This window comes from Lagenorhynchus albirostris, chromosome 6, assembly GCF_949774975.1.
Source record: "Lagenorhynchus albirostris chromosome 6, mLagAlb1.1, whole genome shotgun sequence".
NCBI lineage: Eukaryota > Metazoa > Chordata > Mammalia > Artiodactyla > Delphinidae > Lagenorhynchus > Lagenorhynchus albirostris.
The window spans coordinates 70,184,746-70,211,439 of record NC_083100.1 but is presented as its reverse complement, the minus strand read 5'-3'; the positions used below and the strand labels follow the sequence as shown (position 1 = coordinate 70,211,439).

General features: G+C 37.8%; 2 protein-coding genes across 3 annotated transcripts in view; one reads left to right on the top strand and one right to left on the bottom strand.

Moving 5' to 3' along the window:
* Positions 1-11,030: 11,030 nt before the first annotated feature.
* The window catches only part of PSMD14 (proteasome 26S subunit, non-ATPase 14), a 94,966-nt gene continuing 79,302 nt past the window's right edge, over positions 11,031-26,694 (top strand). Inside the window, exons 1-3 of one of the 2 annotated variants that reach the window (XM_060152770.1) lie at positions 11,031-11,372; positions 17,676-17,804; positions 20,076-20,127. In XM_060152770.1, the coding sequence (XP_060008753.1) occupies positions 20,080-20,127 (48 nt within the window). In that variant the 5' untranslated portion in view covers positions 11,031-11,372; positions 17,676-17,804; positions 20,076-20,079. The remainder of the gene's footprint in view (positions 11,373-17,675; positions 17,805-20,075; positions 20,128-26,694) is intronic. The other variant, XM_060152771.1, reaches the window with a different exon arrangement.
* On the bottom strand, positions 21,936-22,803 carry LOC132521812 (AP-3 complex subunit sigma-1-like). The gene has a single exon (XM_060151486.1). The coding sequence runs from the start codon at positions 22,705-22,707 to the stop codon at positions 22,126-22,128; it is 582 nt and encodes a 193-aa protein (XP_060007469.1). The 5' UTR covers positions 22,708-22,803; the 3' UTR covers positions 21,936-22,125.

The window sequence follows — 26,694 nt, the reverse complement described above, 5'->3', positions numbered from 1 at the left end:
ACCTGTGTCCCCTGCATCGGCAGACGGACTCTCAACCACTGCGCCACCAGGGAAGCCCATGGACATATGTTTTATTTACTTTTGGTAAATATATAAAGTGGAATTGCTGGGTCAAAAGGCAATTTTATTATTATTATTACTATTATTATTATTATTTTGGCCGTGACGTGTGGCTTATGGGATCTTAGTTCCCTGATCAAGGATTGAACCTGAGCCATGACAGTGAAATTGCCGAATCCTAACCACTGGACCACCAGGTAATACCCTGGTAACTGTATTTTCTTTTTTGAATTTTATTTTATTTATTTTTCATACACCAGGTTCTTATTAGATATCTATTTATGTATATTAGTGTATATATGTCAATACCAATCTCCCAATTCATCCCATCACCACCACCCCCTGCCACTTTCCCCCCTTGGTGTCCATATGTTTGTTTTCTACACTGTGTCTCTATTTCTGCCCTGCAAACCGGTTCATCTGTACCATTTTTCTAGGTTCCACATATATATGTTAATATACAATATTTGTTTTTCTCTTTCTGACTTACTTCACTCTGTGTGACAGACTCTAGATCCATCCACACCTCTACAAATGACCCAATTTTGTTCCTTTTTATGGCTGAGTAATATTCCATCGTATGTATGTACAACATCTTCTTTATCCATTCGTCTGTTGATGGACATTTAGGTTGCTTCCATGACCTAGATATTGTAAATAGTGATGCAATGAACATTGCGGTGCATGTGTCTTTTTGAATTATGGTTTTCTCTGGGTATATGCCCAGTAGTGGGATTGCTGGGTCATATGGTAATTCTATTTTTAGTTTTTTAAGGAACCTCCATACTGTTCTCCATAGTGGTTGTATCAATTTACATTCCCAACAGTGCAAGAAGGTTCCCTTTTCTCCACACCTTCTCCAGCATTTGTTGTTTGTAGATTTTCTGATGATGCCTATTCTAACTGAGGTGATACCTCATTGTAGTTTTGATTTGCACTTCTCTAATAACTAGTGATGTTGAGCAGCTTTTCATGTGCTTCTTGGCCATCTGTATGTCTTCTTTGGAGAAAAGTCTGTTTAGGTCTTCTGCCCCTTTTTTGATTGGGTTGTTTGTTTTTTTTAATATTGAGCTGCATGAGCTGTTTATATATTTTGGATATTAATCCTTTGTCCATTGATTTGTTTGCAAATATTTTCTCCCATTCTGAGGGTTGTCTTTTCATCTTGTTTGTAGTTTCCTTTGCTTTGCAAAAGATTTTAAGTTTCATTAGGTCCCATTTGTTTATTTTTGGTTTTATTTCCATTAATCTAAGAGGTGGATCAAAAAAGATCTTGCTGTGATTTATGTCAGAGTGTTCTTCCTATGTTTTCCTCTAAGAGTTTTATAGTGAGTGGTTTTACATTTAGGTCTCTAATCCATTTTGAATTTCTTTTTGTATATGGTGTTAGGGAGGGTTCTAATTTCATTCTTTTACATGTAGCTGTCCAGTTTTCCCAGCACCACTTATTGAAGAGATTGTCTTTTCTCCATTGTATATCCTTGCCTCATTTTTTAGATTAGGTGACCATAGGTGCGTGGGTTTATCTCTGGCTTTTCTACCCTGTTCCAGTGATCTGTATTTCTGTTTTTGTGCCAGTACCATATTGTCTTGATTACTGTAGCTTTATAGTACAGTCTGCAGTCAGGGAGTCTGATTCCTCCAGCTCCGTTTTTTTCACTCAAGACTGCTTTGGCTATCCAGGGTCTTTTGTGTCTCCATACAAATTTTAAGATATTTTTTTTGTTCTAGTTCTGTTAAAAATGCACTGGTAATTTGATAGGGATTGAATTGAATCTGTAGATTGCTTTGGGTAGTATAGACATTTTCACAATATTGATTCTTCCAATCCAAGGACATGGTATATATCTCCATCTGTTTGTGTCATCTTTGATTTCTTTCATCAGTGTCTCATAGTTTTCTGAGTACAGGTCTTTTACTTCCTTAGGTAGGTTTATTCCTAGGTATTGTATTCTTTTTGTTGCAATGGTGAACGGGATTGTTTCCTTAATTTCTCTTTCTGATTTTTGTTGTAATTGTATAGGAATGCAAGATATTTCTGTGCATTAATTTTGTATCCTGCAACTTTACCAAATTCATTGATTAGGTCTAGTAGTTTTCTGGTGGCATCTTTAGGATTCTCTATGTATAGCATCGTGTCATCTGCAAACAGTGACAGTTTTACTTCTTATTTTCCACTTTGTATTCCTTTTATTTCTTTTTCTTCTCAGATTGCCGTGGCTAGGACTTCTAAAACTATGTTGAAACATGGTGGCGAGAGTGGACATCCTTGTCTTGTTCCTGATCTTAGAGGAAATGCTTTCAGTGTTTCACCATTGAGAATGATGTTTGATATGAGTTTGTCATATATGGCCTTTATTACGTTCAGGTAGGTTCCCTCTATACCCACTTTCTGGAGAGTTTTTATCATAAATGATGTTGAATTTTTTCAAAAGCTTTTTCTGCATCTATTGAGATGATCATATAGTTTTTATTCTTTAATTTGTTAATATGGTGTATCACATTGATTGATTTGCTTATATTGAAGAATCCTTGCATCCCTGGGATAAATCCCACTTGATCATGGTGTATGATCCTTTTAATGTGTTGTTGGATTCTGTTTGCTAGTATTTTGTTGAGGATTTTTGCATCTATGTTCATCAGTGATATTGGCCTGTAATTTTCTTTTTTTGTAGTATCTTTGTCTGGTTCTGGTATCAGGGTGGTGGTGCCCTCATAGAATGAGTTTGGGAGTGTTCCTTCCCCTGCAATTTTTTGGAAGAGTTTGAAAAGGATGGGTGTTAGCTCTTCTCTAAATATTTGATAGAATTCACCTGTGAAGCCATCTGGTCCTGGTCTTTTGTTTGTTGGAAGATTTTAATCACAAGTTTCAGTTTCATTACTTGTTATTGGTCTGATCATATTTTCTATTTCTTCCTGGTTCAGTCTTGGAAGGTTATATCTTTCTAAGAATTTGTCCATTTCTTCCAGGTTGTCCATTTTATTGGCACAGCGTTGCTTGTAGTAGTCTCTTATGATGCTTTGTATTTCTGTGGTGTCCATTGTAACTTCTCGTTTTTCATTTCTAATTTTATTGATTTGAGTCCTCTCCCTCTTTTTCTTGATGAGTTTGGCTAAAGGTTTATCAATTTTGTTTATTTTCTCAAAGAACCAGCTTTTAGTTTTAGTGATCTTTGCTATTGTTTTCTTTGTTTCTATTTCATTTATTTCTGCTCTAATCTTAATGATTTCTTTCCTTCTACTAACTTTGGGTTTTGTTTGTTTTTCTTTCTCTAGTTCCTTTCGGTGTAAGGTTAGATTGTTTATTTGAGATTTTTCTTGTTTCTTGAGGTAGCATTGTATTGCTGTAAACTTCCTTCTTAGAACTGCTTTTGCTGCATCCCATAGGTTTTGGATCATCGTGTTTTCGTTGTGATTTGTCTCTAGGTATTTTTTGATTTCCTCTTTTATTTCTTCAGTGATCTCTTGGTTATTTAGTAACGTGTTGTTTAGTCTCCATATTTTTGTGCTTTTACGTTTTTTTTCCCCTGTAATTGATTTCTAATCTTGTAGCATTGTGGTCGGAAAAGTTGGTTGATACGTTTTCAATATGTTTCAAATTTACCGAGGCTTGATTTGTGACCCAAGATGTGATCTATCCTGGAGGATGTTCTGTGTGCATTTGGGAAGAAAGTGTAATCTGCTGTTTTTGGATGGAATGTCCTGTAAATATCAATCAAATCTATCTGGTCTATTGTGTCATTTAAAGCTTGTATTTCCTTATTAATTTTCTGTCTGGATGATCTGTCCATTGGTTGAGTGAGGTGTTAAAGTCCCCCACTATTATTGTGTTACTGCCGATTCCCTCTTTTATAGCTGTTAGCTGTTTCCTTATGTATTGAGGTGCCCCTATGTTGGGTGCATATTATTTATAATTGTTATATCTTCTTCTTGGATTGATCCCTTGATCATTATGTAGTGTCCTTCTATGTCTCTTGTTACATTCTCTATTTTAAAGTCTATTTTATCTGATATGAGTATTGCTACTCCAGCTTTCTTTTGGTTTCCATTTGTATGGAGTATATTTTTCCATCCCCTCACTTTCAGTTTGTATGTGTCCCTAGGTCTGAAGTGGGTCACTTGTAGACAGCATATATATTGGTCTTATTTTTGTATCCATTCATCGAGCCTGTGTCTTTTCATTGGAGCATTTAATCCATTCATGTTTAAGATAATTATCGAAATGTATGTTCCTATTACCATTTTCTTAATTGTTATGGGTTTGTTTTTGTAGGTCGTTTTCTTCTCTTGTGTTTCCCACATAGAGAAGTTCCTTTAGCATTTGTTGTAGAGCTGGTTTGGTGGTGGTGAATTCTCTTAGCTTTTGCTTGTCTGTAAAGCTTTTGATTTCTCCATCGAATCTGAATGAGATCCTTGCCGGGTACTGTAATCTTGGTGTGGGTTCTTCCCTTTCATCATTTAAAATATATTGTGCCACTCCTTTCTGGCTTGTAGATTTTCTGCTGAGAATTCAGCTGTTAACCTCATGGGAGTTCCCTTGTATATTATTTGTTGTTTTTCCCTTGTTGCTTTCAATAATTTTTCTTTGTCTTTTTTTTTTTTTTTTTTTTTTTTTTTTTGCGGTACGCGGGCCTCTCACTGTTGTGGCCTCTCCCGTTGCGGAGCACAGGCTCCAGACGTGCAGGCTCAGCAGCCATGGCTCACGGGCCTAGCCGCTCCACAGCACATGGGATCTTCCTGGACTGGGGCACGAACCCGTGTCCCCGGCATCGGCAGGCGGACTCTCAACCACTGCGCCACCTTTGTCTTGTCAAAGGAAGCCCCTTTGTCTTTAATTTTTGTTAGTTTAATTACTATGTGTCTTGGGGTGTTTCTCCTTGGGCTTATGCTGCCTGGGACTCTCTGTGCTTCCTGGACTTGGGTGGCTATTTCCTTTCCCATGTTAGGGAAGTTTTCGACTATAATCTCTTCAAATATTTTCTCGGGTCCTTTCTCTCTCTCTTCTCCTTCTGGGACCCCTATAATGCTAATGTTGTTGCATTTAATGTTTCCCAGAGGTCTCTTAGGCTGTCTTCATTTCTTTTTATTCTTTTTTCTTAATTTTGTTCAGCAGCAGTGAATTCCACCATTCTGTCTTCCAGGTCACTTTTCTGTTCTTTTGCCTCAGTTTTTCTGCTATTGATTCCTTCTAGTGTATTTTTTATTTCAGTTTTTGTATTGTTAATCTCTGTTTGTTTGTTTCTTAATTCTTCTAGGTGTTTGTTCTTTAATTATTCTAGGTCTTTGTTAAACACTTCTTGCATCTTCTCAATCTTTGCCTCCATTCTTTTTCCAAGGTCCTAGATCATCTTCACTATCATTATTCTGAATTCTTTTTCTGGAAGGTTGTCTATGTCCACTTCGTTTAGTTTTTTTTCTGGGGTTTTATCATGTTCCTTCCTTTGGTACATAGTCCTCTGCCTGTTCATTTTGTCTGTCTTTCGGTGAATGTGGTTTCCCTACCACATCCTGCAGGATTGTAGTTCTTCTTGCTTCTGCTGTCTGCCTTCTGGTGGATGAGGCTATCTAAGAGGCTTGTGCAAGCTTCCTGATGGGAGAGAGTGGTGGTGGGTAGGGTTGGGTGTTGCTCTGGTGAACAGAGCTCACTAATACTTTAATCCGCTTGTCTGCTGATTGGTGGGGCTGGATTCCCTCCCTGTTGATTGTTTGGCCTGAGGTGGCCCAGCACTGGAGCCTATCTGGCTGCCTGGTGGGGCGAATAGCAGACTCCGGGAGGGCTCACACCAAGGAGTACTTCCCAGAACTTCTGCTGCGAGTGTCCTTGTCCCCACGGTGGGCCCCAGCCACCCCCCCCCCCTCTGCAGGAGACCCTCCAACACCAGCAGGTAGGTTTGGTTCAGTCTCTTATGGGGTCACTGCTCCTTTCCCTCAGTGCTGATGCAGACAGTACTTTGTGTGTGCTCTCCAAGAGTGGAGTCTCTGTTTCCCCCAGTCCTATTGAAGTCCTGCAATCAAATCCTGCTAGCCTTCAAAGTCTGATTCTCTAGGAATTTCTCCTCCCGTTGCCAGACCTCCAGGTTGGGAAGCCTGATGTGGGGCTCAGAACCTTCATTCCAGTGGGTGGATTTCTGTGGTACAAGTGTTCTCCAGTTTGTGAGTCACCCACCCAGCAGTCATGGGATTTGATTTTATTGTGATTGTGCCCCTCCTACTGTCTCATTGCAGCTTCTCCTTTGTCTTTGGATGTGGGGTATCTTTTTGGTGAGTTCCAGTGTCTTCCTGTCAATGACTGTTCAGCAGTTAGTTGTGATTCTGGTGGTCTTGCAAGAGGGAGTGAGCGCATGTCCTTCTACTCCACCATCTTGAACCAATGTCCCTGGTAATTGTATTTTTAACTTTATTATTTAAAAATGCCAGAACAATTTTCAAAGTGGTCATACCATTTTAGTTACTGTTTGCATGGTATATATATTTTTCATCCTTATAGTTTCAAAATATTTGTGTCTTTAAATCTAAAATGTGTCTCTTGTAGATTGCATATAGTTGGGTTTTTTTTTAACCCATTCTGTGAATCTCTGGCTTTTTTTTTTTTTTTGCGGTACGCGGGCCTCTCACTGCTGTGGCCTCTCCCGTTGCGGAGCACAGGCTCCAGATGCACGGGCTCAGCGGCCATGGCTCACGGGCCCAGCTGCTCCGTGGCATGTGGGATCTTCCCAGACCAGGGCACGAACCCATGTCCCCTGCATCGTCAGGCAGACTCTCAACCACTGCGCCACCAGGGAAGCCCAATCTCTGCCTTTTAATTGGAATATTTAATTCATTTACATTTATTTATTTGCCACACTGCTTGACTTGTGTAATTTTAGTTTCCCTACCAGGGATTGAAACTGGGCCCTTGGCAGTGATGGCACACGGGGTCCTAACCACTGGACTGCCAGGGAATTCCCTAATCCATTTACCTTTAATGTAATTACTGATAAGGTAGTATTTAAACCTGCCATTTTGCTATTTGCTTTCTAAATGTTGTATGTTTTTCTGTTCTTCTATTTCTCTATTACTGCTGCCTTTTGTGTTAAATATCTATTATATTTTCTAGTGTACCATTTTAATTACCTTGTTATTTCTTTTATTATATATATTTTGATTATTTTCTTAGTGGTTGCTCTGGGGATTACAATTACCAATGTAGAACAACATAGCTTGGATTAATACTAATTTGATTTCAATAGTATACAAAACTTTGCTACTATATAGCTTTATTCCCTCCCCCACCTTTATGCTACAGTTGTGATACAAATTAGATCTGTATACATAATATGTCTATCAACACAGACTTATAATTATTGCTTTATGCAGCTGTATTTTAAGTCAAATAGGAGAAAGAAGGATTATGAACAAAAAATATATTTATACTGACTTTTATAATTACTTATATAGTTACCTTTACAAGTTTCCTTTATTCCTTCATGTGGATTTGAGTTATTTTCTAGTTTCTTTTCATTTCAGCCTGAAGGACTCCCTTTAGAATTTCTTGTATGGCAAGTTTCCCAGTGACAAATTCTCTTTATTTTTGTTTATGCATATATTTTGGAATGTACTAATTTCTCCTTCATTTTTGAAGGACAGCTTTCCTAGGTATAGAATTCTTGGTTGACAGTGTTTTTCTTTCAGCATTTTGAATATGTCATCTTACTGTTTTCTGCTTCCATAGCTTTGGTTGTGAATCTTATTTAGGATTATGTGATGAGTAGCTTCTCTCTTGACACTTTTTTTTTTTTTTTTTTGGCGGTATGTGAGCCTCTCACTGTTGTGGCCTCTCCTGTTGCGGAGCACAGGCTCCGGATGCGCAGGCTCAACGGCCATGGCTCACAGGCCCAGCCGCTCCGCAGCATGTGGGATTTTCCCGGACTGGGGCACGAACCCATGTCCCCTGCATCAGCAGGCGGACTCTCAACCACTGCGGCACCAGGGAAGCCCTCTTGACACTTTTAAGATTCTCTTCTTGACTTTGGCTTTCAACAGGTTAATTATAATGTGTCCAGGTGTGTATTTCTTTGAGTTTATACCACTTGGAATTTATTAAGCTTCTTAGATGTGTGGATTAATGTTTTTCATCAAATTTGGGAAGTTTTTGACCATTATTCCTTCAAATATTATTCCTTTCCTTTTATATTTCTCCTCTCTAGAACTCCAATTATACATGGTATGATTGATTGTGTGTGACAGCCCTCTGGGGCTCTGTTCATGCATATTTATTCTTTTTCTTTTTTTCTGGTACCCAGACTGGATAATCTCAAGTGACATATATTCAAATTTGCTGGTTCTTTCTTCTGTTAGCTCAAGTCTGCTGTTGAGCCCTTTTTTTTTTTTTTGAGAGTTATGTTTTATTTGGCAGGAATTTTTAAGGCTTCCAGCCCAGGAGGTAGCATCTCAAGTACGCCTGAGAGAACTGCTCTGAGGAGGCGAGGAGGGAGCTAGGATATATAGGAGTTTTGGAACAAAGGGCAGGTAGTTGGAACATCAAAAGATTACTGTTAATTAAATAAACCCAGGTATCCCAAGTTAAGGAATTTAGCACTTTTCTATGTATGGGAAGATGCAGGAGTCTAGGTTCACTGAAATCATTCCTTTGATATGTACCTCAGTTATCTGGGGTCAGTATCCTGTGTTTTCATATCCTCAGTTTCCTCAAGGTGTTGAGCCCTTCTTATTTTTCACTTCAGTTATTATACTTTTCAACTCCAGAATTTTTGTTTCTTTTTTTTTCAAAACAATTTCTTTATTAATGTTACTTATTTGGTGAAACATTCTCATCATACTTTCCTTTAGTTCTTTAGACATGGTTTCCTTTAGCTTTGTGAACATATTTAAAATATCTTAAAGTCTTTATGTAATATGTGCTTCCTCAGAAATATTTTCTATTGATTGCTTTTTCTCCTGTGTACAGGCCATACATACATTCTTATTTCTTTGCATGTATCATCCTTTTAAACTTTTGTATTTTGAAAACTGGACATTTTGAATAATACAGTGTGGCCACTCTGGAAATCATATTCTACCCTCTCCCCAGGGTTTTTGCTGTTTTTCTTTGTTGTAGTTATTGTTGATTTAGTGAATTTTCTGAATTCATTCCTTAAAGTCTGTGTTCTTTGTTGTGCATAACCACTGATGTCTTTGCTCAGTTAGCTTAGTGGTCATCTGATGACTGGACGGGGATTTCCTTAAATGTCTTCAACCAATACGTTTCCTAGTCTTTGTGGAGGGGCTTAGTATGTGTGTTGGGGTGTGACTTCAACAATCAGCCAGGGAGTATACAACTCTATTTTTGTATTCATTTCTTGCTTGTGTAGAGCCTCAAGGTTAGCCAGAGGTGAGAGCTTAGAGCCTTCTCAGGTCTTTCCTGAGCATTCACACAGCCCTAGCCATTCACACAATCCTAAGCATGCATATTACTTGGATTCCCTGAAATATGTCAGAGTTTTTCAAAGTCCCTATGGACATCACATTCCCCAGCTAAATAGTATGGCTGGAGCAATGGTGCTTCAAACAAAGATGAGAGGTTTTTTTTTTTTGGTACGCGAGCCTCTCACTGTTGTGGTCTCTCCCGTTGCGGAGCACAGGCTCCGGACGCGCAGGTTCAGCGGCCATGGCTCACGGGCCCAGCAGCTCCGCGGCATGTGGGATCTTCCCGGACCGGGGCACGAATCCGTGTCTCCTGCATCGGCAGGCGGACTCTCAACCATTGCGCCACCAGGGAAGCTCAAAGATGAGAAATTTTTGACCTCTGTATTGGATGAGGAGCCACTGGTGAAATTTTAAGCAAAGAAGGAGCACAACTGTATTTGTATAGCAGAAAGAACCTTTGCCAATGAAGCGGAGAATGAATTATGGGCAGACAGACTGGAGGCAGAGAGATCAAGGAGATTAATGCAGTATTTTAGGAAAAGAGTAATGAAGGCTTGAGTTAAGGTTGGAATACAGAGAAAGGAGAAAGAGGAGTGGTGGATTGGAAAATCTATTTACAGATTAGACCCTTTGTGATTTCCAGGGTGTTTCATTGGGAGGCCAGTGCGAACAGGTAAATCAGAGGTAAGGTCTGTCTATTCTCAGATCTGATGAGGGAAATTAAATGGAGGATGGGGTCATCTACCAAAAAAAAAAAAAAAGGGAGGAGGCACAGGTTTGAGAGAAAACATAAAGACAGGGATCCAAATATAATTAACATTACCTGTGATTGAAATAATTTATGTATTTTTTAGATAAAGATCTTTGAGTGGGACATTCTGTGTAATTGTGCCACTCAAACAGTTTTGGATTCAGATGCCACAATCCTTCCTTTCCCTCCATCCAGTAGATTCATCACCATTCTTGATTTAGGAATGCTTTAAAGATGCTAGTCATTTGGAACGTATCTGACAAAGTGAGAGGGACTTGGTAAACGTGCTGCCCTAAACAGAAATGTGATATAAACTTGTCAATAGTTATTTCTTGGGCGGTTTTGCTCTCTGAAAACCTAGCAGATAATGGGTGAAACGTTATTGGTGATGATAATTACCTGGAGAAACGTGAGTATATGATTTCTTAAACCTTGTAAATTAAATTGGGCTTAAAATAGATGGTTTTACCACTAGGGAAATGGTTGTTTTCCTTGAAATTCAACCTTTGCAAATTGGTAAAGACAAGAAGGTGGGTAGACTGCACTATGGAAAAGAACATCCGACCGATTTCCACTCTTTTCACACCTCTCCCTTTTTTTCTTTTGCTTCTCAGATGACCAAGTTAATCTTAGTCCAAGTGAACCTTTTAGTTTTGACGTAGGGCCGCGGTGAACACTAAAACGAAGAAAGGGGTTCCGGTCTTCGCGTTCCTGCAGTTTCATCTCGGCGCCAGCCGGGCGCACAGAACTGGGGAGGGAGAGGTGCGGGCAGAGAAGGGAGGATGTCGGAGAGGCGGGAGCGGCCCTAGCGCTAACTTCCGCCCCACCCTCCAAGCCGGGACGCCTGAAGCAGGCGGCCCGCGTTGTCTGTCCCGGGCGCTCCTCCTCGGACGCCCGCTCGACTCCCGAGTCGTCTTCAATTGGCCGTCGGGGAAACGGAAGCCGAAGCGGCGCAGTGAACCCGGAAGTGCTTCGCGGCGGAGGCCTGGGCGACTCTTTTGAATGGAATCGGGCTGATTCATCGCAGGTTCGCGGAGCCAGAGCTCGGCCGAGTCGGAGCTTGCTGGTGTTGCTGTCGCTCTCGCCGCCGCCGCTGCGTCACCGCTGCTGGAAGACAAGGGTCCAGACCGCGGCCTCCTGCTCCGCCCGCCTTCAGGTAAGACGGGGAACGCAGGCCCCAGAGGTCCGCGGAGGCAGCCGCGCTAGGCCGCTGCCAGCGCCTTGCTTTCCTGAGTCACGTTGCTCAGCCTAGTTTCCACTGGGGTCCCGGGCGGTGAGGGTGGAGTCCAGCTCCCTTCGTCCTACACGCTGTCTCCCTGGGTCTCTGACTAAGTTAGGTCTGGATGTGGTCTCCTTCCTCCAAGCGTTTCTGCTCCGCTGAATTCACCACATCTTGGGAGCCTCTCCTCTCTATTCAGAGAGGACCCTTAGTTTTGGCTTCTGTTTGTCTGTGTTCTGTTGAAACTTACCCCTGTGCTGAAAAACTTCCCGCCAGACAGGAAACAAGGGCGAGAGAATAAAATTAACTTTCCCGTTGAATGTATGTTTGCTTTATCACTTGTGTTAACCTTAGGCCTTGACCCCTTTTCTCATAGTGTTAGGTTTTCAACTGCCTTCAAAACCAAACAAAACCCCAGAGGTGCATTGTTTTTTAACCTTGAAACTCTTTAAAACAAAGTATGGTTATTCCTGCTCTGCCTTTTAACTTAACTTTCAGTTTGTCCCACTTGAGTAGTTGTTGATGAATTGATTACATTTCCTGTTTTCAGTAAAGTAGAAATCTGCTACTGTGTGTTACATCTTGGAACTTAATTTTCCTGGGGGCACTACTTTGTGTCAGGCAAAGAAGAAAAATGTAAATTTCTCGAAAGAGTTTGAATATAAACCTAGTGACCTAAGGAAAAATTCTTGAAATTAAAATGGTATCCAAAAGTTGGGAAAGGCAAGGAAGAGGCTTTAAAAATTAGCAAGAAATGTACTTCTAGAGTGAAAATCATTTTTTTCATTGCTCACAAAAGTATTTAGTGCTGCAGACTTAATGTTTGTGAGTAAGCAAGACGATAGCCACTGATAATGTTGAAATAAAAAAGAACTGAATACAGTTATAGTGGAGATGATTAATATAATGGTGGCCTTCTAGTCTTGTCCTATAAAGCTAGCAACTGGCTCATTTGAAGTTTAAATTACGTTTCTTTTAAACATATGAATTTAAATGGGTTATTGTGCATTTGAAGAGATTAAGAGACATGGTGGCTCAGAATTAACTACAAGATGTGTTTAGTGAAGTGGTATTTAGTGAGAAGCCTGAATATTGTCTTGAATTCGTCCCAGGACAGAATTGCGTCTGGCCAACAGAAGAAAATTTTGAAGTCATGATCTTTCAATGAAGCCTCACCTGTTGAGTTTGGGAGATTTTTTTTTTTTCCCCCTAGGGTCTTGATAAATATTATATTGCTGTTTTAATTGAAAAGCTGGATTTTTAACCTGTTTGACATGGGTTTATTCTATTTTTATACTTGTCTGTAACCCTTGTGTTTAATATCTAATTTCAGAACCCATGTTTGAAAATCAATAACAAGGAGCAATTGTGCTTCTATTTAATTGTTTTAAATTTTATAGCAATGTTTGTTTCATAAGTCATTGTCTACCTGTGAAAGCCTTACCTGAATACTTGTGATTTAGTACTCATGAACTTGTCATATACCCGGTTTGTTGCACTCATTTGACACTCATTCTGTTTTATGGTATTTTGGTGTCCCCATCTGTAAAGTGAGAATTGGATTAAATAATCTTTCCTGGCTCTAAGATAAATAACAATAACAACAGTTACTGAGTACCTATGAATGTTTCAGGCACTATATTAGGTGCTTTGCATTTTTTTCTTACAACAGACTTGCAAGGAAGATATTATTCTCATTTTATAGATGAAGTCTAGAGGCTAAGAGAAGGTAACTTGTTCACATCATATAGAGGGTAGGTGATGAAGCCAGGATTCAAATCTAGGTCTGATTGCCTCCAGAGCCTTTCTGGCTCAATACTACTATTCTTTCACTTTATGTTTTTTCTATGGGATTATATCATGCCTCCCCAGGTAGATTGTAAATTCTTTCAGTGAAAGTCACTAAATTCCTTAGTGGCTCTGTTTCCGTATCACCTTATAAACAAGATAGTATTTAATAAATATTTTGCTTCAGTGCTGTAATTAAGAGCTAGCACAAGAAGATATTCATGATAATTCCATCCTCACTGTTCTAAACAGGGGGAATCTTACTTTCAAAACCTTATTTATATAATTAAGTTTAACGTTGACTCTTTCCATTTTTTCCACTGAAGAAAGCCCTTAAGAAAGTGAGAGAAAGAAGTTCCTAATTACTTTCCACAAATCAGACAGTAGAGGAATTAGAAATACAGTGAGATCACAAATATGGAGTAGTTAAAGGATTTAGCATCAATCTGAGAAGTAATAGTATATAACTGCAGCATGGGTTGAGGAGTAAAAAATGAAAAATGAGCTAGGAAACAGTAGAAAAACCTGAACAGATAAGGGCTTCATGATTTTGTTAGCTCAGTTGTGAGATGAAGAAGTGGAAAATCATCAGCCCTTTTTTTTTTTTACCAATTAGGATTCTAAACATTATGTATGACATATTAGGCATAAACACTTTATTCATATTATCTCATAATGTTTTAGTTAATCATATCATGAATAAGCTGTTGAGTCCTCTGCTTTTTGATAGGTGTAAAAACTTGGTTTAGATCCATAGACCTTTTGCATTGCTTTTATTTCTAAGCACTGGAAGTATTCTTTTATGTTCTAGTGTAACACTTTTAATTTTTATGAACCCCTTTGCGAAGTTCTGCAAAATGCAAGTCCCTCTTCTCCAGTGTGATTCATTTAGTACTGTGAAATATGCCATGTTTTGAAATTCACTAAATGGCAAACTCTATGGGAAGAAGAACCCATGCCGGATGAACTGTAGCTATGCTCAGGATGGTGGTGCTGATGACAGCAGCTAGCATTCATTGTTTACTTGCTATGTGCCAAGCCTTGTGTTAAATGTTGTTTATGTTCATTATCTTATTTAATTATCTAAACACCTCTATGAGGTGGATACTATCATTATCCCTATTTTGCAGATGAGGAAACTGAGCCTGAGAGAGGAAACTGACCCAAGGATACAGAGCTAAAACGTGTTAGAGCCAGTATTTGAATCCTGGCACTTAGATTGCAGACTCATAGCTCTTAACCTTATATAGCAAGAAAAACAGTCATCACCATTTACCATCTGGGCCAGTAGACCTTTTAAAATTTCTTACACCTTTAAGTCATTTGAAGGTGTATGTACCTGAAATGGACAACATTGTTGGAATGTAATTAACTGCTCGTCATCCATCATGCATGAACCTGGAACATACCCATCTTATAAAGATCAGTTCCACATTTTAAATATGTCTCTAATAGGCCCCAGCTTATCTTTTCTTTTGGTTCTACTTGCACTCGCAATACTTTGTATGTGTGTTAAAATATGCCTATCATAAAATTTACCATTTTAACCATTTTTAGACATACAGTTCAGTGGCATTAAGCTCATTCACATTGTTGTGCAATCATCACTACCATCCATCTCCAGACCTTTTTCATCTTCCCTGATGCAGTACTTTTTAAAACAAGCTTATAATTTTGTTGAAGTGGAGATGTCCATCATCTTTGCTTATAAAACATTTTTATTTTTAGATTTATAAACACCAATTAGAGTTAATCCAATGATTTTTTAAAATTTCTACATTCTTTTACTCACCTTTGTGTACACTTCAGCATTTGTCCACTTATCAACTGTATCAACATCATAAAAGATAACAGAATATGTCATCTCTTTATCAAAACAGGTTCTTGTTGTAAAATAGTGTATAATGAAGTCCTTGTTGAATACTAACTGGATGAGAATGTCATATTTCCTTTCTGGTCTTAGAAATATATTGTTCAACTCATTGACCCTTTAAAAAGTAATTTTTCGAGGTAAAATTCACATAACACAAAATTAACCATTTTAAAGTGAACAGTTCAGTACCATTTAGTACATTCATAATGTTGTGCAACTACCCCCTCTATGTAGTTCCAAAACATTTTCCATTCTTCTAAAGTAAAATCCCTTACCCATTAAGCAGTTTCTCCATTTTATTCCCTCCCTCAGCCCCTGGCAATCACCAACCTGCATTTTGTCTTTGTGGATTTATATATTTTGGATATTTCATGTAAATGGAATCATACACTATGTGACTTTGTGTGCATGGCTTCTTTCACATAGCATAATGTTTTGACGTTCATCCATGTTGTAACAGTTATCAGTATTTCATTCCTTTTTATAGTTGAATAATATTCCATATGTTCCATTGTATGTATATATAGAATTTGTTTATCCTTACCCCCTTTGATGGACATTTGGGCTGTTTCCACCTTTTGGCTGTTGTGAATAGTTATGCTATAAATATGCATGTACATGTTCTTGTTTTGAATACCTGTTTCAGTTCTTTTGGCTATATACCTAGGAGTAGAATTTCTGGGTCATGTGGTAATTCTGTGTTGAGCTTTGTGAAGAGCTCTCAAACTGTTTCCAACAGTCATTAATTTTTAAGTTTGAGAAAATTGATACAGGATATTGTCAGTGGTCTGAGATTTTGTTTATATTAGTGGTTCTGAACTGGGATGATTTTGCCCTTCTAGGGGACATTTGGCAATGTCTGGAGACATTTTTTTAAAATTGAAGTATAGTTGATTTACAATATTGTGTTAGTTTCAGGTGTAGAGCAAAGTGATTCAGTTATATAAGTATATTTTTTCAGATTATTTTCCATTATAGGTTATTACAAGGTATTGACTATTGTTCTCTGTGTTATACAGCAAATCCTTATTGCTTATCTATTTTATGTATAGTAGTTTATACTGTTAATCCCATACTCCTAATTTATCCCTCCCCCACAGCCTTTCCCTTTTGGTAACCGTGTTCATTTTCTATGTGAGTCTGTTTCTGTTTTGTACATAGATTTATTTGTATTATTTTTTAGATTCCACATATAAGTGGTATTATATAATTTTTATCTTTCTCTGTCTGACTTCATTTAGTATGATAATCTCTGGGTCCATCTATGTTGCTGCAAATGGCAATGTTTCATTCTTTTTTATAGCTGAGTAATATTCCATTGTGTATATGTACCACATGTTCTTGAACCAGTCGTCTGTTGATGGATACTTGGGTTGCTTCCATGTCTTGGCTATTGTAAATAGTGCTGCTGTGAACATTGTGGTACATGTACCTTTTCTAATTAAGCGTTTTCATCTTTTCCGGATATATGCCCAGGAGTGGGATTGCTGGATCATATGGTAGTTTTATTTTTAGTTTTTTAAGAAACCTCCATATCGTTTTCCATAACAGCTGTACCAGTTTACATTCCCACCAACAGGGTAGGAGGGTTCCCTCTTCGGAGACAGTTTTGATTATCACAGCTGGTGGCATCCAGTGCGTAGAGGCCAGGGATGCTGCTAAACATCCTATAATGCCCAAGACAACCCCCTACAATAAGAAATTATTTGGTTCTGAATGTCAGTAGTGCCAAAGAAACCTTGGCTTATGTCAATTTTGTTATCATTAGAGTGCTGTTACTTGTTTCTTTACATTCACCTTGTGATTCTCTAATAATTGTGAAACTTTTTTTCTCTGTCAGTTTTCTCTTTGCCATTATGGGAGGAAAATGAAGAATTCTGAATTCTCAACTGTGTTCAATGAAAGCTAAAAAAAAGACTACAAAGATGATGTCTCCAGTCTTTTATATCTTTTTGAAAGATGAAGCAGTGCTTTGGGCAGCACAATAAAAACTGAAGGATGATGCAATGGCTGTAATGTATTTCACTATTGCATCATTTGGGATGATTGTTACCATTCTTCCATTTTCTTATTATTTTAGTCTTTTTTGGCATAGTTGGGAATAACTGATTAAGACATGACAGAGTAATTCCTAGGATAATGAAATAACAAACCTTAAAGATATAGGAAAATTAACCACTTAGATTCCATAATATGTTATAGATTTCTAACAATGTACAATGAACCTATATGGTAATTACTCAATAGAATGAATTTTGTTCTATTTAAAAAATGAATAAATCTTCTTTGTTCTTTAAAACACCTCTAGAAAGACTGAAAGTCATGAAATGTCAGTCTACATATAATTAGAACAGCTCAAAAAAGAAACTTTAGAAACAAAATTTGGATACAGGGGCAATCACTATGCTCTGTAGCTCCCTTGGATGGTATTTCATTCTGTACTCTCAGGAAATGGTAATTAAAAATCAATTTTGATTTCTATTTTGTTTTTAGGAATTTTGCTTCTTTTAAAGCTCTTGGTATATTTCCCTCCTTAGTTCTCAAAATAATTACATCTTATTTTATTTACTTTTTTTTAGGAGAGAAAAAAAATAAAAACTTGGGAAAAACTGTACCTGCCAGCATTAGCAAGAGCTTGAGTTAAGAAGAAATTTGTCAAACTCAACAAATTGAAGCTTAACATCACAAGAGTTGCAGTTACTGACCAGGTGAGCATTAAGAATATATTTTACTTTTATCTATCCTTACAGGATATGTCATAAAGATGTTATGAAAATGTATCAGTTTTAGCACACATGAAAAGCCCAGATTGAGGGGCTCATGAAAGTCATTTAGATAACTAGCAGTTTTGTCCTTGTCTGCTTTCTAGAAACTTTTTTTAAAGTAGTATGACTTAGAACATTTATCGATGTATTTCATTCCAAATGTTAGTATTTTTATTAAACCTTATTATCTTAAAATATTTAGTTTGTTAAATTTTTTCCTGTTTGCTGAGACATCTAATTTTGTTAAAAACACAAATTTGACCTGCCAGATTTTCTTTCCCTCTGCTCCTCACATTGCTCATGTATATTCACAGCATCTGGAGTCTGTGTAAAGTCATCAGAAACAACACAGGGGGAATAGATAAACTGAACACAGCTGGGAATTGACTTTGGCCTGGAATATATAGAATGTCTAAAGTTTTTTTTTCCCATTTGTTCTTTATGTTTGTAAGCTTGAACTAGGCCAAAAGAATTTTTTTGAAGGGGGTAATATATTGTAGAGGAATAAACGTATTTTATATTTTAAAATACACAGGGTTTTGTTTTGTTTTCAGTCTACAGCCTTTAAAAAGTGATAGGTATCAATGCCATATTTGAGTTGAGGAATTTTAATGAGAATTTGATGGAGATTTTATTTGTAAATATTGCTATTAGGAAGGTGAGTTAAGATTATAAAGTGGAAATTTTGTTTAGACTATCCAGTTTTCTTATATGCCTTTTCATTTTTTAAAATGAGTTTATCTGTTGTCAGTCTCACAAACTTGTGGACTGAAACAAGCCAGACAACATATATTATTTTGTTTACATAAAATTCAAAAGCAACAGAAGTGATCTGTGCTGTTGGAAGTTGGAATTCTACCTTTGCAGGGTGGTAGAGACTAGGAAGGGGATACGAGAGGTTCTTAGGTGCTGACAGGGTTCTCTTTCTTCATCTTGGTGGTGGTTATGGTGGTGTGTTCACTTTGTACAGGTTCCATGGCTGTATCATTTGTGCACTTTTCTAAATATGGACTTGAATGAAGTTTGCTGTACCAACAGTGTTAAATATTCACAGGATTAAATTGTTTGCAGGATTCAACAAATATAATTAGGCAGTAATGATCATAAGTACATTATTGAAAAGTTTGTATATCTGTTCTAACTAGTAAAACAACATGGACAAATGACTAAAGTAATCTGTTAGCATTTAATTTAGAATATAATTTGTGGTAATACCATTTTCTAAAGCATACACATAGGAAGAAGAGGAATTTTAAGGCATAGTAGCAATTTTTAAGTAGAAAAAAATGCTTCATTGTTTAGAGTATTTAGTTATACTAATATTAATTTTTATAATTTGATTACTCCTTTTTGTGTATTTGTGGCCATACTAGTACCCTTGTTGTTTTTTCCTTTGATTTCTTCTGTGAATTTTTCAAGCTTATAAGAATATCTTCTGTAGTTATTCCAGACATAAAAAACAAATCAGATTGATATTTCAAAGTTAATTCTCTTGGTACTGATTAACTCTAAAATTGTAATTGAGAACAGCAGCCAAATTTCCTTAGTGAAAAAGGTGTATATCTTTACAGTATCTGAAATAAGGCAAACTATCTGTGTGGATTCTAGAACACTATCTTAATGCATTTAATGCAATATTACTTTATATTTCTTTTAGTATAATGAGTTCGTTTTTAAAAAGCCTTTGATGCTAATTCAGAGATCCATAATCTGCTCACAATGTCTTTCACATGTAGTTTTGATGATAACTGACAAGCTGTAAGTTAATTAGCACAGAACTTACTAATGAGGATGTTAAAATTTAATTTAAAAGTGAGGACTTTTATTTGTACACTCTGGACAAATTGAAGGAAATTCAATCATACATATGATAAGGATTTCAGGCACTTTTTCCTCATTCAGTTACTTTATTAGGTAACAATAAGAAAATATAATTAACTTAATGATAGCAAAGTTTTGAAAGTATGCTAAGATTGCTTGTCTTTAAAACTGGGGATAACCCAAAACCAAAGCAGTAAAATAAGGTCTGTTAATTAGCATGGAAGACAGCTTCTTGAATTAATATGTGGTGTTAATTAACAGGAAGTCTGATGTTGTGTTGTAATTACCACCAATATTTTTGACATACTGAGTGACTGAAGGTGAATTATGTAGATAGCAATTGAGTAAACACTTTTGTGCTTAGGAACGTTTTCCTTTGTTTCTGTTTTCTAGAAATATGGACAGACTGCTTAGACTTGGAGGAGGTATGCCTGGACTGGGCCAGGTTAGTATATAGACTCTACGTGTTTCTTTGTGTGTAAACTATAAGCCTTTCACTAGTTATCCAAAGAGAAAAAAGTCAGTCCCAAGAAAATCGCCTCACAGATAGCCTTATGGTAGGAAGCTTCCCTTACTGCTGGTTACTGTATTCCAACACTAAATAACTTGTGGAGAAAATGTTCTATTTTCTTAATTTAATTTTCTCCCAGGAATAAGAATTTTCTCTATTTGCTTTGATTTAAAGTTTTGGGATATGCGAGATTATCAAACTTGCCTATTGGTTAAAAAAAAAAGACTCAAAGTATCTTATTTCTGGGTTTACAATGTAGACTTTAAAAGTAACACATGAAAAAGTAAACATGGCATACTCTTGGCAAGATCCAGAAAACCCATAGAATGTTTGTATGTACAGTCTTAACACTGATAAATTCCTTCTAGTAATTATGATACATGGATGAATTAATAAGTAATACCTCTCTTTTCTTTAAATTTGGCATATATGGTTCCTTTTTACATTCTTATTAAAATTAAGTGAATTTTCAGTTGTTTTAATATTATCATCTGTCTTGTTCCATACTGTTGGGGCAAATGGCCTCCAGATAGATTTCTATCTCAGGATATTCTATCTGCTTTCAGCTAAAGAAGAAATTTCTGCCTCTTTTGAATTCTACACTGATTATCTTTCCAGTCCAACATTTACAAAAGAGATGACTATGTTAGACTTGAATGTATTTTATGTCCAAATTTTGGGACTATTTTTATAACCCTCCTTAAGAACCCTTTTAGTTGTCAGCTGTTTCCTATTTCCATATCACTGTCAATGACTTTGTCTTCCTTTATTCAAAGTAGTCTAATATTTTGACTATTAAGAAATAGTTTTGTTTGAGATTTCATGAAATTTTCAATGTTTTGTAGGTTCTTTTACAAGGGTCTATCATGGTTTATGACTAATAAACCTTTTCCTTTTAGAAAGTTGAAATCATGTGATCCTATATTGCATCATTGCACAGACTTCAGTTATTTTTCGTTTGCTTTTGTTAGTTTTTTTTTAAAACAGTGAGGTTCATTTATTTATTTATTTATTGGCTGCGTTGGGTCTTCGTTGCTGCACGTGGGCTTTCCCTAGTTATGGTGAGCGAGGGCTAGTCTTCATTGCGACACGTGGGCTTCTCATTGCGGTGGCTTCTCTTGTTGCAGAGCATGGGTTCTAGGTGTGCGGGCTTCAGTAGTTGTGCCGTGTGGGCCCAGTAGTTGCGGCGCGCGGGCTCAGTAGTTTGGCTCGCAGGCTCGAGAGCGCAGGCTCAGTAGTTGTGGCGCACAGGCTTAGTTGCTCCGCGGCATGTGGGATCTTCCCTGACCAGGGATTGAACCCATGTCCCCTGCATTGGCAGGCAGGCAGATTCTTTTTTTTTTTTTTAACAGTGATAAAATATATTTTTATTTACTTCGTTGAGTCAGAGGGTCATAAAAAAATTATTGCTAAAGTAGATACCAGGCAAACAGAATGGTGCTTTAGAAGTCCATTTACCTTGGAGTTTATTTAAACTAAGAGAAAAAGGTCATAATGTTTTCATGCAATACATACTTCGTTCTTTAAATAACAATTCTGACAAATAACAGAAAGAATTAAGGAATGCTGTATTTGTGATCCATACAAAACACCAACATTTTGGGTTATACGTAATTTAAAGAAATGTCCCAAACACTTTTCAAAATACTGTAGTAGCCAATACATAGAGGCATGCCTTAGGTGGCCATAGGAATGCGGTTTAGAAAACAAAGAAAAAAATCACACTGTAACTACTCAATTCTTCAAAATCACTGAACAAGAAAAGCAACAATGAACTTCCATACTGATTTTACATAACTTCTATACAGTACCTTGACTTAAATCCAAGAGCAAAAGTTAAGCCTCTCCTCCTCTATTTTTGGTAAACAACTGCATGGTAAACTTAGATGACATTTCCCCCGGATTTTACCTGAGAGTGGCCTTTTAAATTTTTTATTTAAAAGAGGGCAGGTTTGTCACTTTTATACTGATGTCACCAATGTTAATATTTCTTGGGATCTCAGGAAGATTCATATTCTTTACAGCTGATACAGCACGGGCTGGAGCTCCCGCTAAGCCAGCCTCAGATTTCTCCAGTTTATTTTGTGCATAAATTTGTGTAACAATCTCATTCATGTTGGTCTCCAATACCATTCCCCCCATCACCATTTCTGCAAGAATATTGTGAACCTTGTCTACATGGAAAATTAAATCCAGTTCACAGACGTTTTCAAAACACTTGTCTAATGTTTCCACAAATACTTGAATTAGATCTAAAATGCCAAGTTCACTTTCTGAAGAATCCACACAGAAGACAAAATATAATGTTGCATAATGTCTATAAATCAGTTTGTTGTCAGATCCTCCAATTAATAATCCTCCTTCTAGGAAATTACAAACATTTTCATCTCTCTTAGATACCAAATGGAATGTCTCCCTGATGATTTGCTGTTGTGTATCTTCACTGTAGGGCTGGTAGAACTTGGAGAGCCGCGGCTTCCCGTGGTTGTTAAAGATGAGGATCGCCTTGATCATGGCTGAGCCGGGCCGACCGGGTGGGAGCTGGGGGCCAGGGCGGGGGCGGGCGCACGAGACTTGCCTCGGGATCTCGCTGGTGATCCTTCCCCACCCGCCCCCTCGGCAGGCAGATTCTTAACCACTGTGCCACCAGGGAAGCCCCTACTTTTGTTAGTTTTGAATATTTCTCATGTTCCTTTACTGTAAGCGTGTTTCTTCATGATTCTTCATTTTTGTAAGATCTGTGTAATACATTCTCTTAAGAGGCCTAAGCCTCTCTGAACTTGACCCTTCTAAAGCTGCTTCCATACATTTACAAACATTCTAGGTAGCGTCTACAATTTCCCTGATTCATTCTGAAATTAGCAATAACAATGTGTAGGCATATAAAAGTGTCAGAAGTGAACTGAGGTGGTATGTAGATACTGCACATTTACCTGCAAATTACAGGTAAAGATGTTGCCTTAGTAGAATTCTTAAGGGGAGTTGCATCAAATTTAAATACCAAAATAACTTTTTCCTTAAGTAGTAGATGCAATAAATTATATATCCATGCCAGAAATCCATGCTGGGAAATTGTTGGACATGAAATAATGGGTTGACTGACCACCAATTGAGTTACATCATATCTCAATGACCGCTGCAAACCTTTGCATTGAGTGGAAAACTAAGTGTTGGTTCAATAACCTGTCCTTGGTTTTGGATAATTTAATCAACACATATCCCCCCTCAGTTTGTATTCTATTTGAACTTAAAAATGTGGTGCCTGAGAATCTGATATTTCATGTGTTTCATCTTCCTGATTAGATGACAGACTCTCAAGAGAATGATTTATGGGGTTCTTATTTCTGTGTTACCTCCTTTATCAAATAGTAGGTGTTCAATGATTACATTTTTTCTTAAAAGTTAATTTACTCTTGTTCTAGACTAATATGACAAACGGATATGATGTTGCTTCTAAAACATGAAATATTAAGTGTATTTTTTTTAATAAACAGGAAAAAAGTTAAGTGTATTGTTTATTTTTTAATTTTTTTTGGCTGCGTCACACGGCATGCGGGATCTTAGTTCCCCAACCAGGGATCGAACCTGCACCCCTGTGGTGGAAGTGGGGAGTCTTAACCACTGGACCACCAGGGAAGTCCCGAGTGTATTTATTTTTAATAAAAAGTCAAAGACCTTTGGATTGATAATAGCTACTCTTTCCATTAGATAATGCGTAGCAGCCAATAAAAGTAGAAAGGATGGGCTTCCCTGGTGGCGCAGTGGTTGAGGGTCCGCCTGCCGATGCAGGGGACGCAGGTTCGTGCCCCGGTCCGGGAGAATCCCATATGCCGCGGAGCGGCTGGACCTGTGAACCATGGCCGCTGAGCCTGTGCGTCCGGAGCCTGTGCTCCGCAGTGGGAGAGGCCACAACAGTGAGAGGCCCGCGTACTGCAAAAAAAAAAAAAAAAAAAAAAAAAAGTAGAAAGGAGATAGAAGTTGTTTTACCACTCCAAAAATCAATGGGAAATGTTACTATCTTACCATATAATATAAAAGTCAGAATTTCCTCATAAATAGGGGCAGGTTACTTGCTCTTAACTTTGCAGATGTCTCTTTTAAAACATGGGAATAGTAGCAGAACAGGGTTTTCCATCCATTCTACTGACTCAACTTTCTTTGACTAGAAATGACCTTTCTCTTTTCCATGGCTAATGCTTTGACTTATTCTCTGATCCCATCCTCTCTTGAAACCTTGCTCATCTCCACTGACCCCTTCCTCTGCCTACAAAGATGTTTAAGTGTCCTGTATCCCCAAAACAACAAAACTTCACTGCATTCTGCCATTAAACCTTTTCTTCCATTTATTTCAAGAATTCCTGAAATAATAGCTTATACTCACATATTCTACCTCCTTACCTCCATTGACTCTCATGAGATTATATTCTGGCCTCCTTCTTCATTACTGTACTGGAATTGTTCAAATTGCCAAGTCTATTGGCTTACTTTTAGTTCTTTTTTCACGAGACTTTAATATATCACACTGTTCACAATGTCTTTTTTAAGAATTTTTCTTCCTTTAGCTTTATCATGGTACTTTTTCCTAGTTCTTCATTATGGTATGCATACCTATAAAACAACTTAAAGTTTTTCTTAAATATTACATTTTTAAATGTTAATACGTGAACAGTAGCAGGCTAAAATCATTAAATCTGTCTACAATCCCCTACTTCAATATAACTTATCAGTAGTGAAGCAGAAACAGATGTTTTATTAGAACTATTAAAATTTGTAAACAAATAGCTTTTATTTCAAATGTGTGTTTTTATTTACTTTGCTAAAGTGCTTATGAACTTGAAATTACTGAAAGATGTGAGATGATTGTATTAAAAGTATTTACTGCTGTAATTTGACTGCTCAGTTGTCTTCATAACTATCCCAACTTAGGTCTTGGCAACTAAACTATTTCCAAAAGTAGTCAAGACTAAGCCCAACAGATGGGCCTAACCAAAGCATAGTCTGCAGCATCTAAAAGTGTTTTTTTAAATAGTTTAATGATAGTTATTTTATTTATTTATATTTTGGCCATGCCACATGACTTGGGGGATCTTAGTTCCCCAACCAGGATTCCAACCCGTGTTCCCTGAAGTGGAAGCTTGGAGTCCTGACCAATGGACCGCTAGGGAATTCCATCTAAAAGTTTTTGTTTAAGTCTCTTGGTCCATTTTAGCTTTAGAAAGAGTCAAGATAAGCTTAAAAGTAAATGAGGGCTTCCCTGGTGGCGCAGTGGTTGAGAGTCTGCCTGCCGATGCAGGGGACACGGGTTTGTGCCCCAGTCCGGGAAGATCCCACATGCCGCAGAGCGGCTGGGCCCATGAGCCATGGCCACTGGGCCTGCGCGTCCGGAGCCTGTGCTCCGCAACGGGAGAGGCCACAACAGTGAGAGGCCCACGTACTGCAAAAAAAAAAAAAAAAAAAAGTAAATGAAACTTAAGTAAAATGTCAATGACATTTATTATCTCGTCTTGTATTTACATTCTTTAGGCCAGTATTTTGAGTTTTCATGTGTTGGGTGTTATGCTATAGGGAATACCAAGGTAAACAAGAACATTGTTACTTAATCTAGGGACCTAACATTCTAGTAGACATACAGCAGTTATGTTTCAAGTGCCTGGCACATATTAACTCTTCGAATTAGCGAATACCAGTGCTTATTGTAAATAATGTGATTTGTAGAGGATGTGGTACTTAATTTTTTTTCCCAAAAAAGGAAAGTGAGACTGAGTTGAGGAAATGATGCTTGAGCTAAATTTTGGAATGTAGCCAACATATATTGAGAAAGGCCTGGAGAACAGGTGATGTGAGGGGAAAAATGGGAAAAGAATCTGGTAAGGGAGTTTGGAGTAGATTATAAAAGGTACTGAATGCCATTTTTAGTGATTTTTACTTTTTCCCTAGTAGATGTACTTTAATGAAGACTTTTTAAGCAAAGCTGTGGGATAACTGAATCTGTGTTTTTGAAAAGTAATTCTAGTGGTAGTTTGAAGAATAGGTAGGAGGAAAGAGTTTGAAGGTAAAGTCATCAGTTATATGAATATTTTTGTCTTTTAATCTTCTAGGTACATAGTAGGGTTACACTTTTCCATCTTTTTTTGTGGGTGTGTATGGTACGCGGGCCTCTCACTGCTGTGGCCTCTCCTGTTGCGGAGAACAGGCTCCGGACGCGCAGGCTCAGCGGCCATGGCCCACAGGCCCAGCCGCTCCACCACATGTGGGATCCTCCCGGACCGGGGCATGAACCCATGTCCCCTGCATCGGCAGGCAGACTCTCAACCACTGCGCCACCAGGGAAGCCCTTTTCCATCATTTTTGAACTTAGCCTGCTCATGATTTTGCTTTGGCCAATGGAGTGTGAGTTGGAAATTAACAGGTCACTTTTAGGTGGAAGCTTTAAGAATCAGTGTGTGATTTGCCTGCCCTGGTAATCAAGGAAGCATGGAAATGGAATCTCTCTTAACTGAG

Excerpts from the sequence above, each read along its gene's own strand:
- LOC132521812 (XM_060151486.1), bottom strand. The coding sequence starts at position 22,707 with ATGATCAAGGCGATCCTCATCTTTAACAACCACGGGAAGCCGCGGCTC.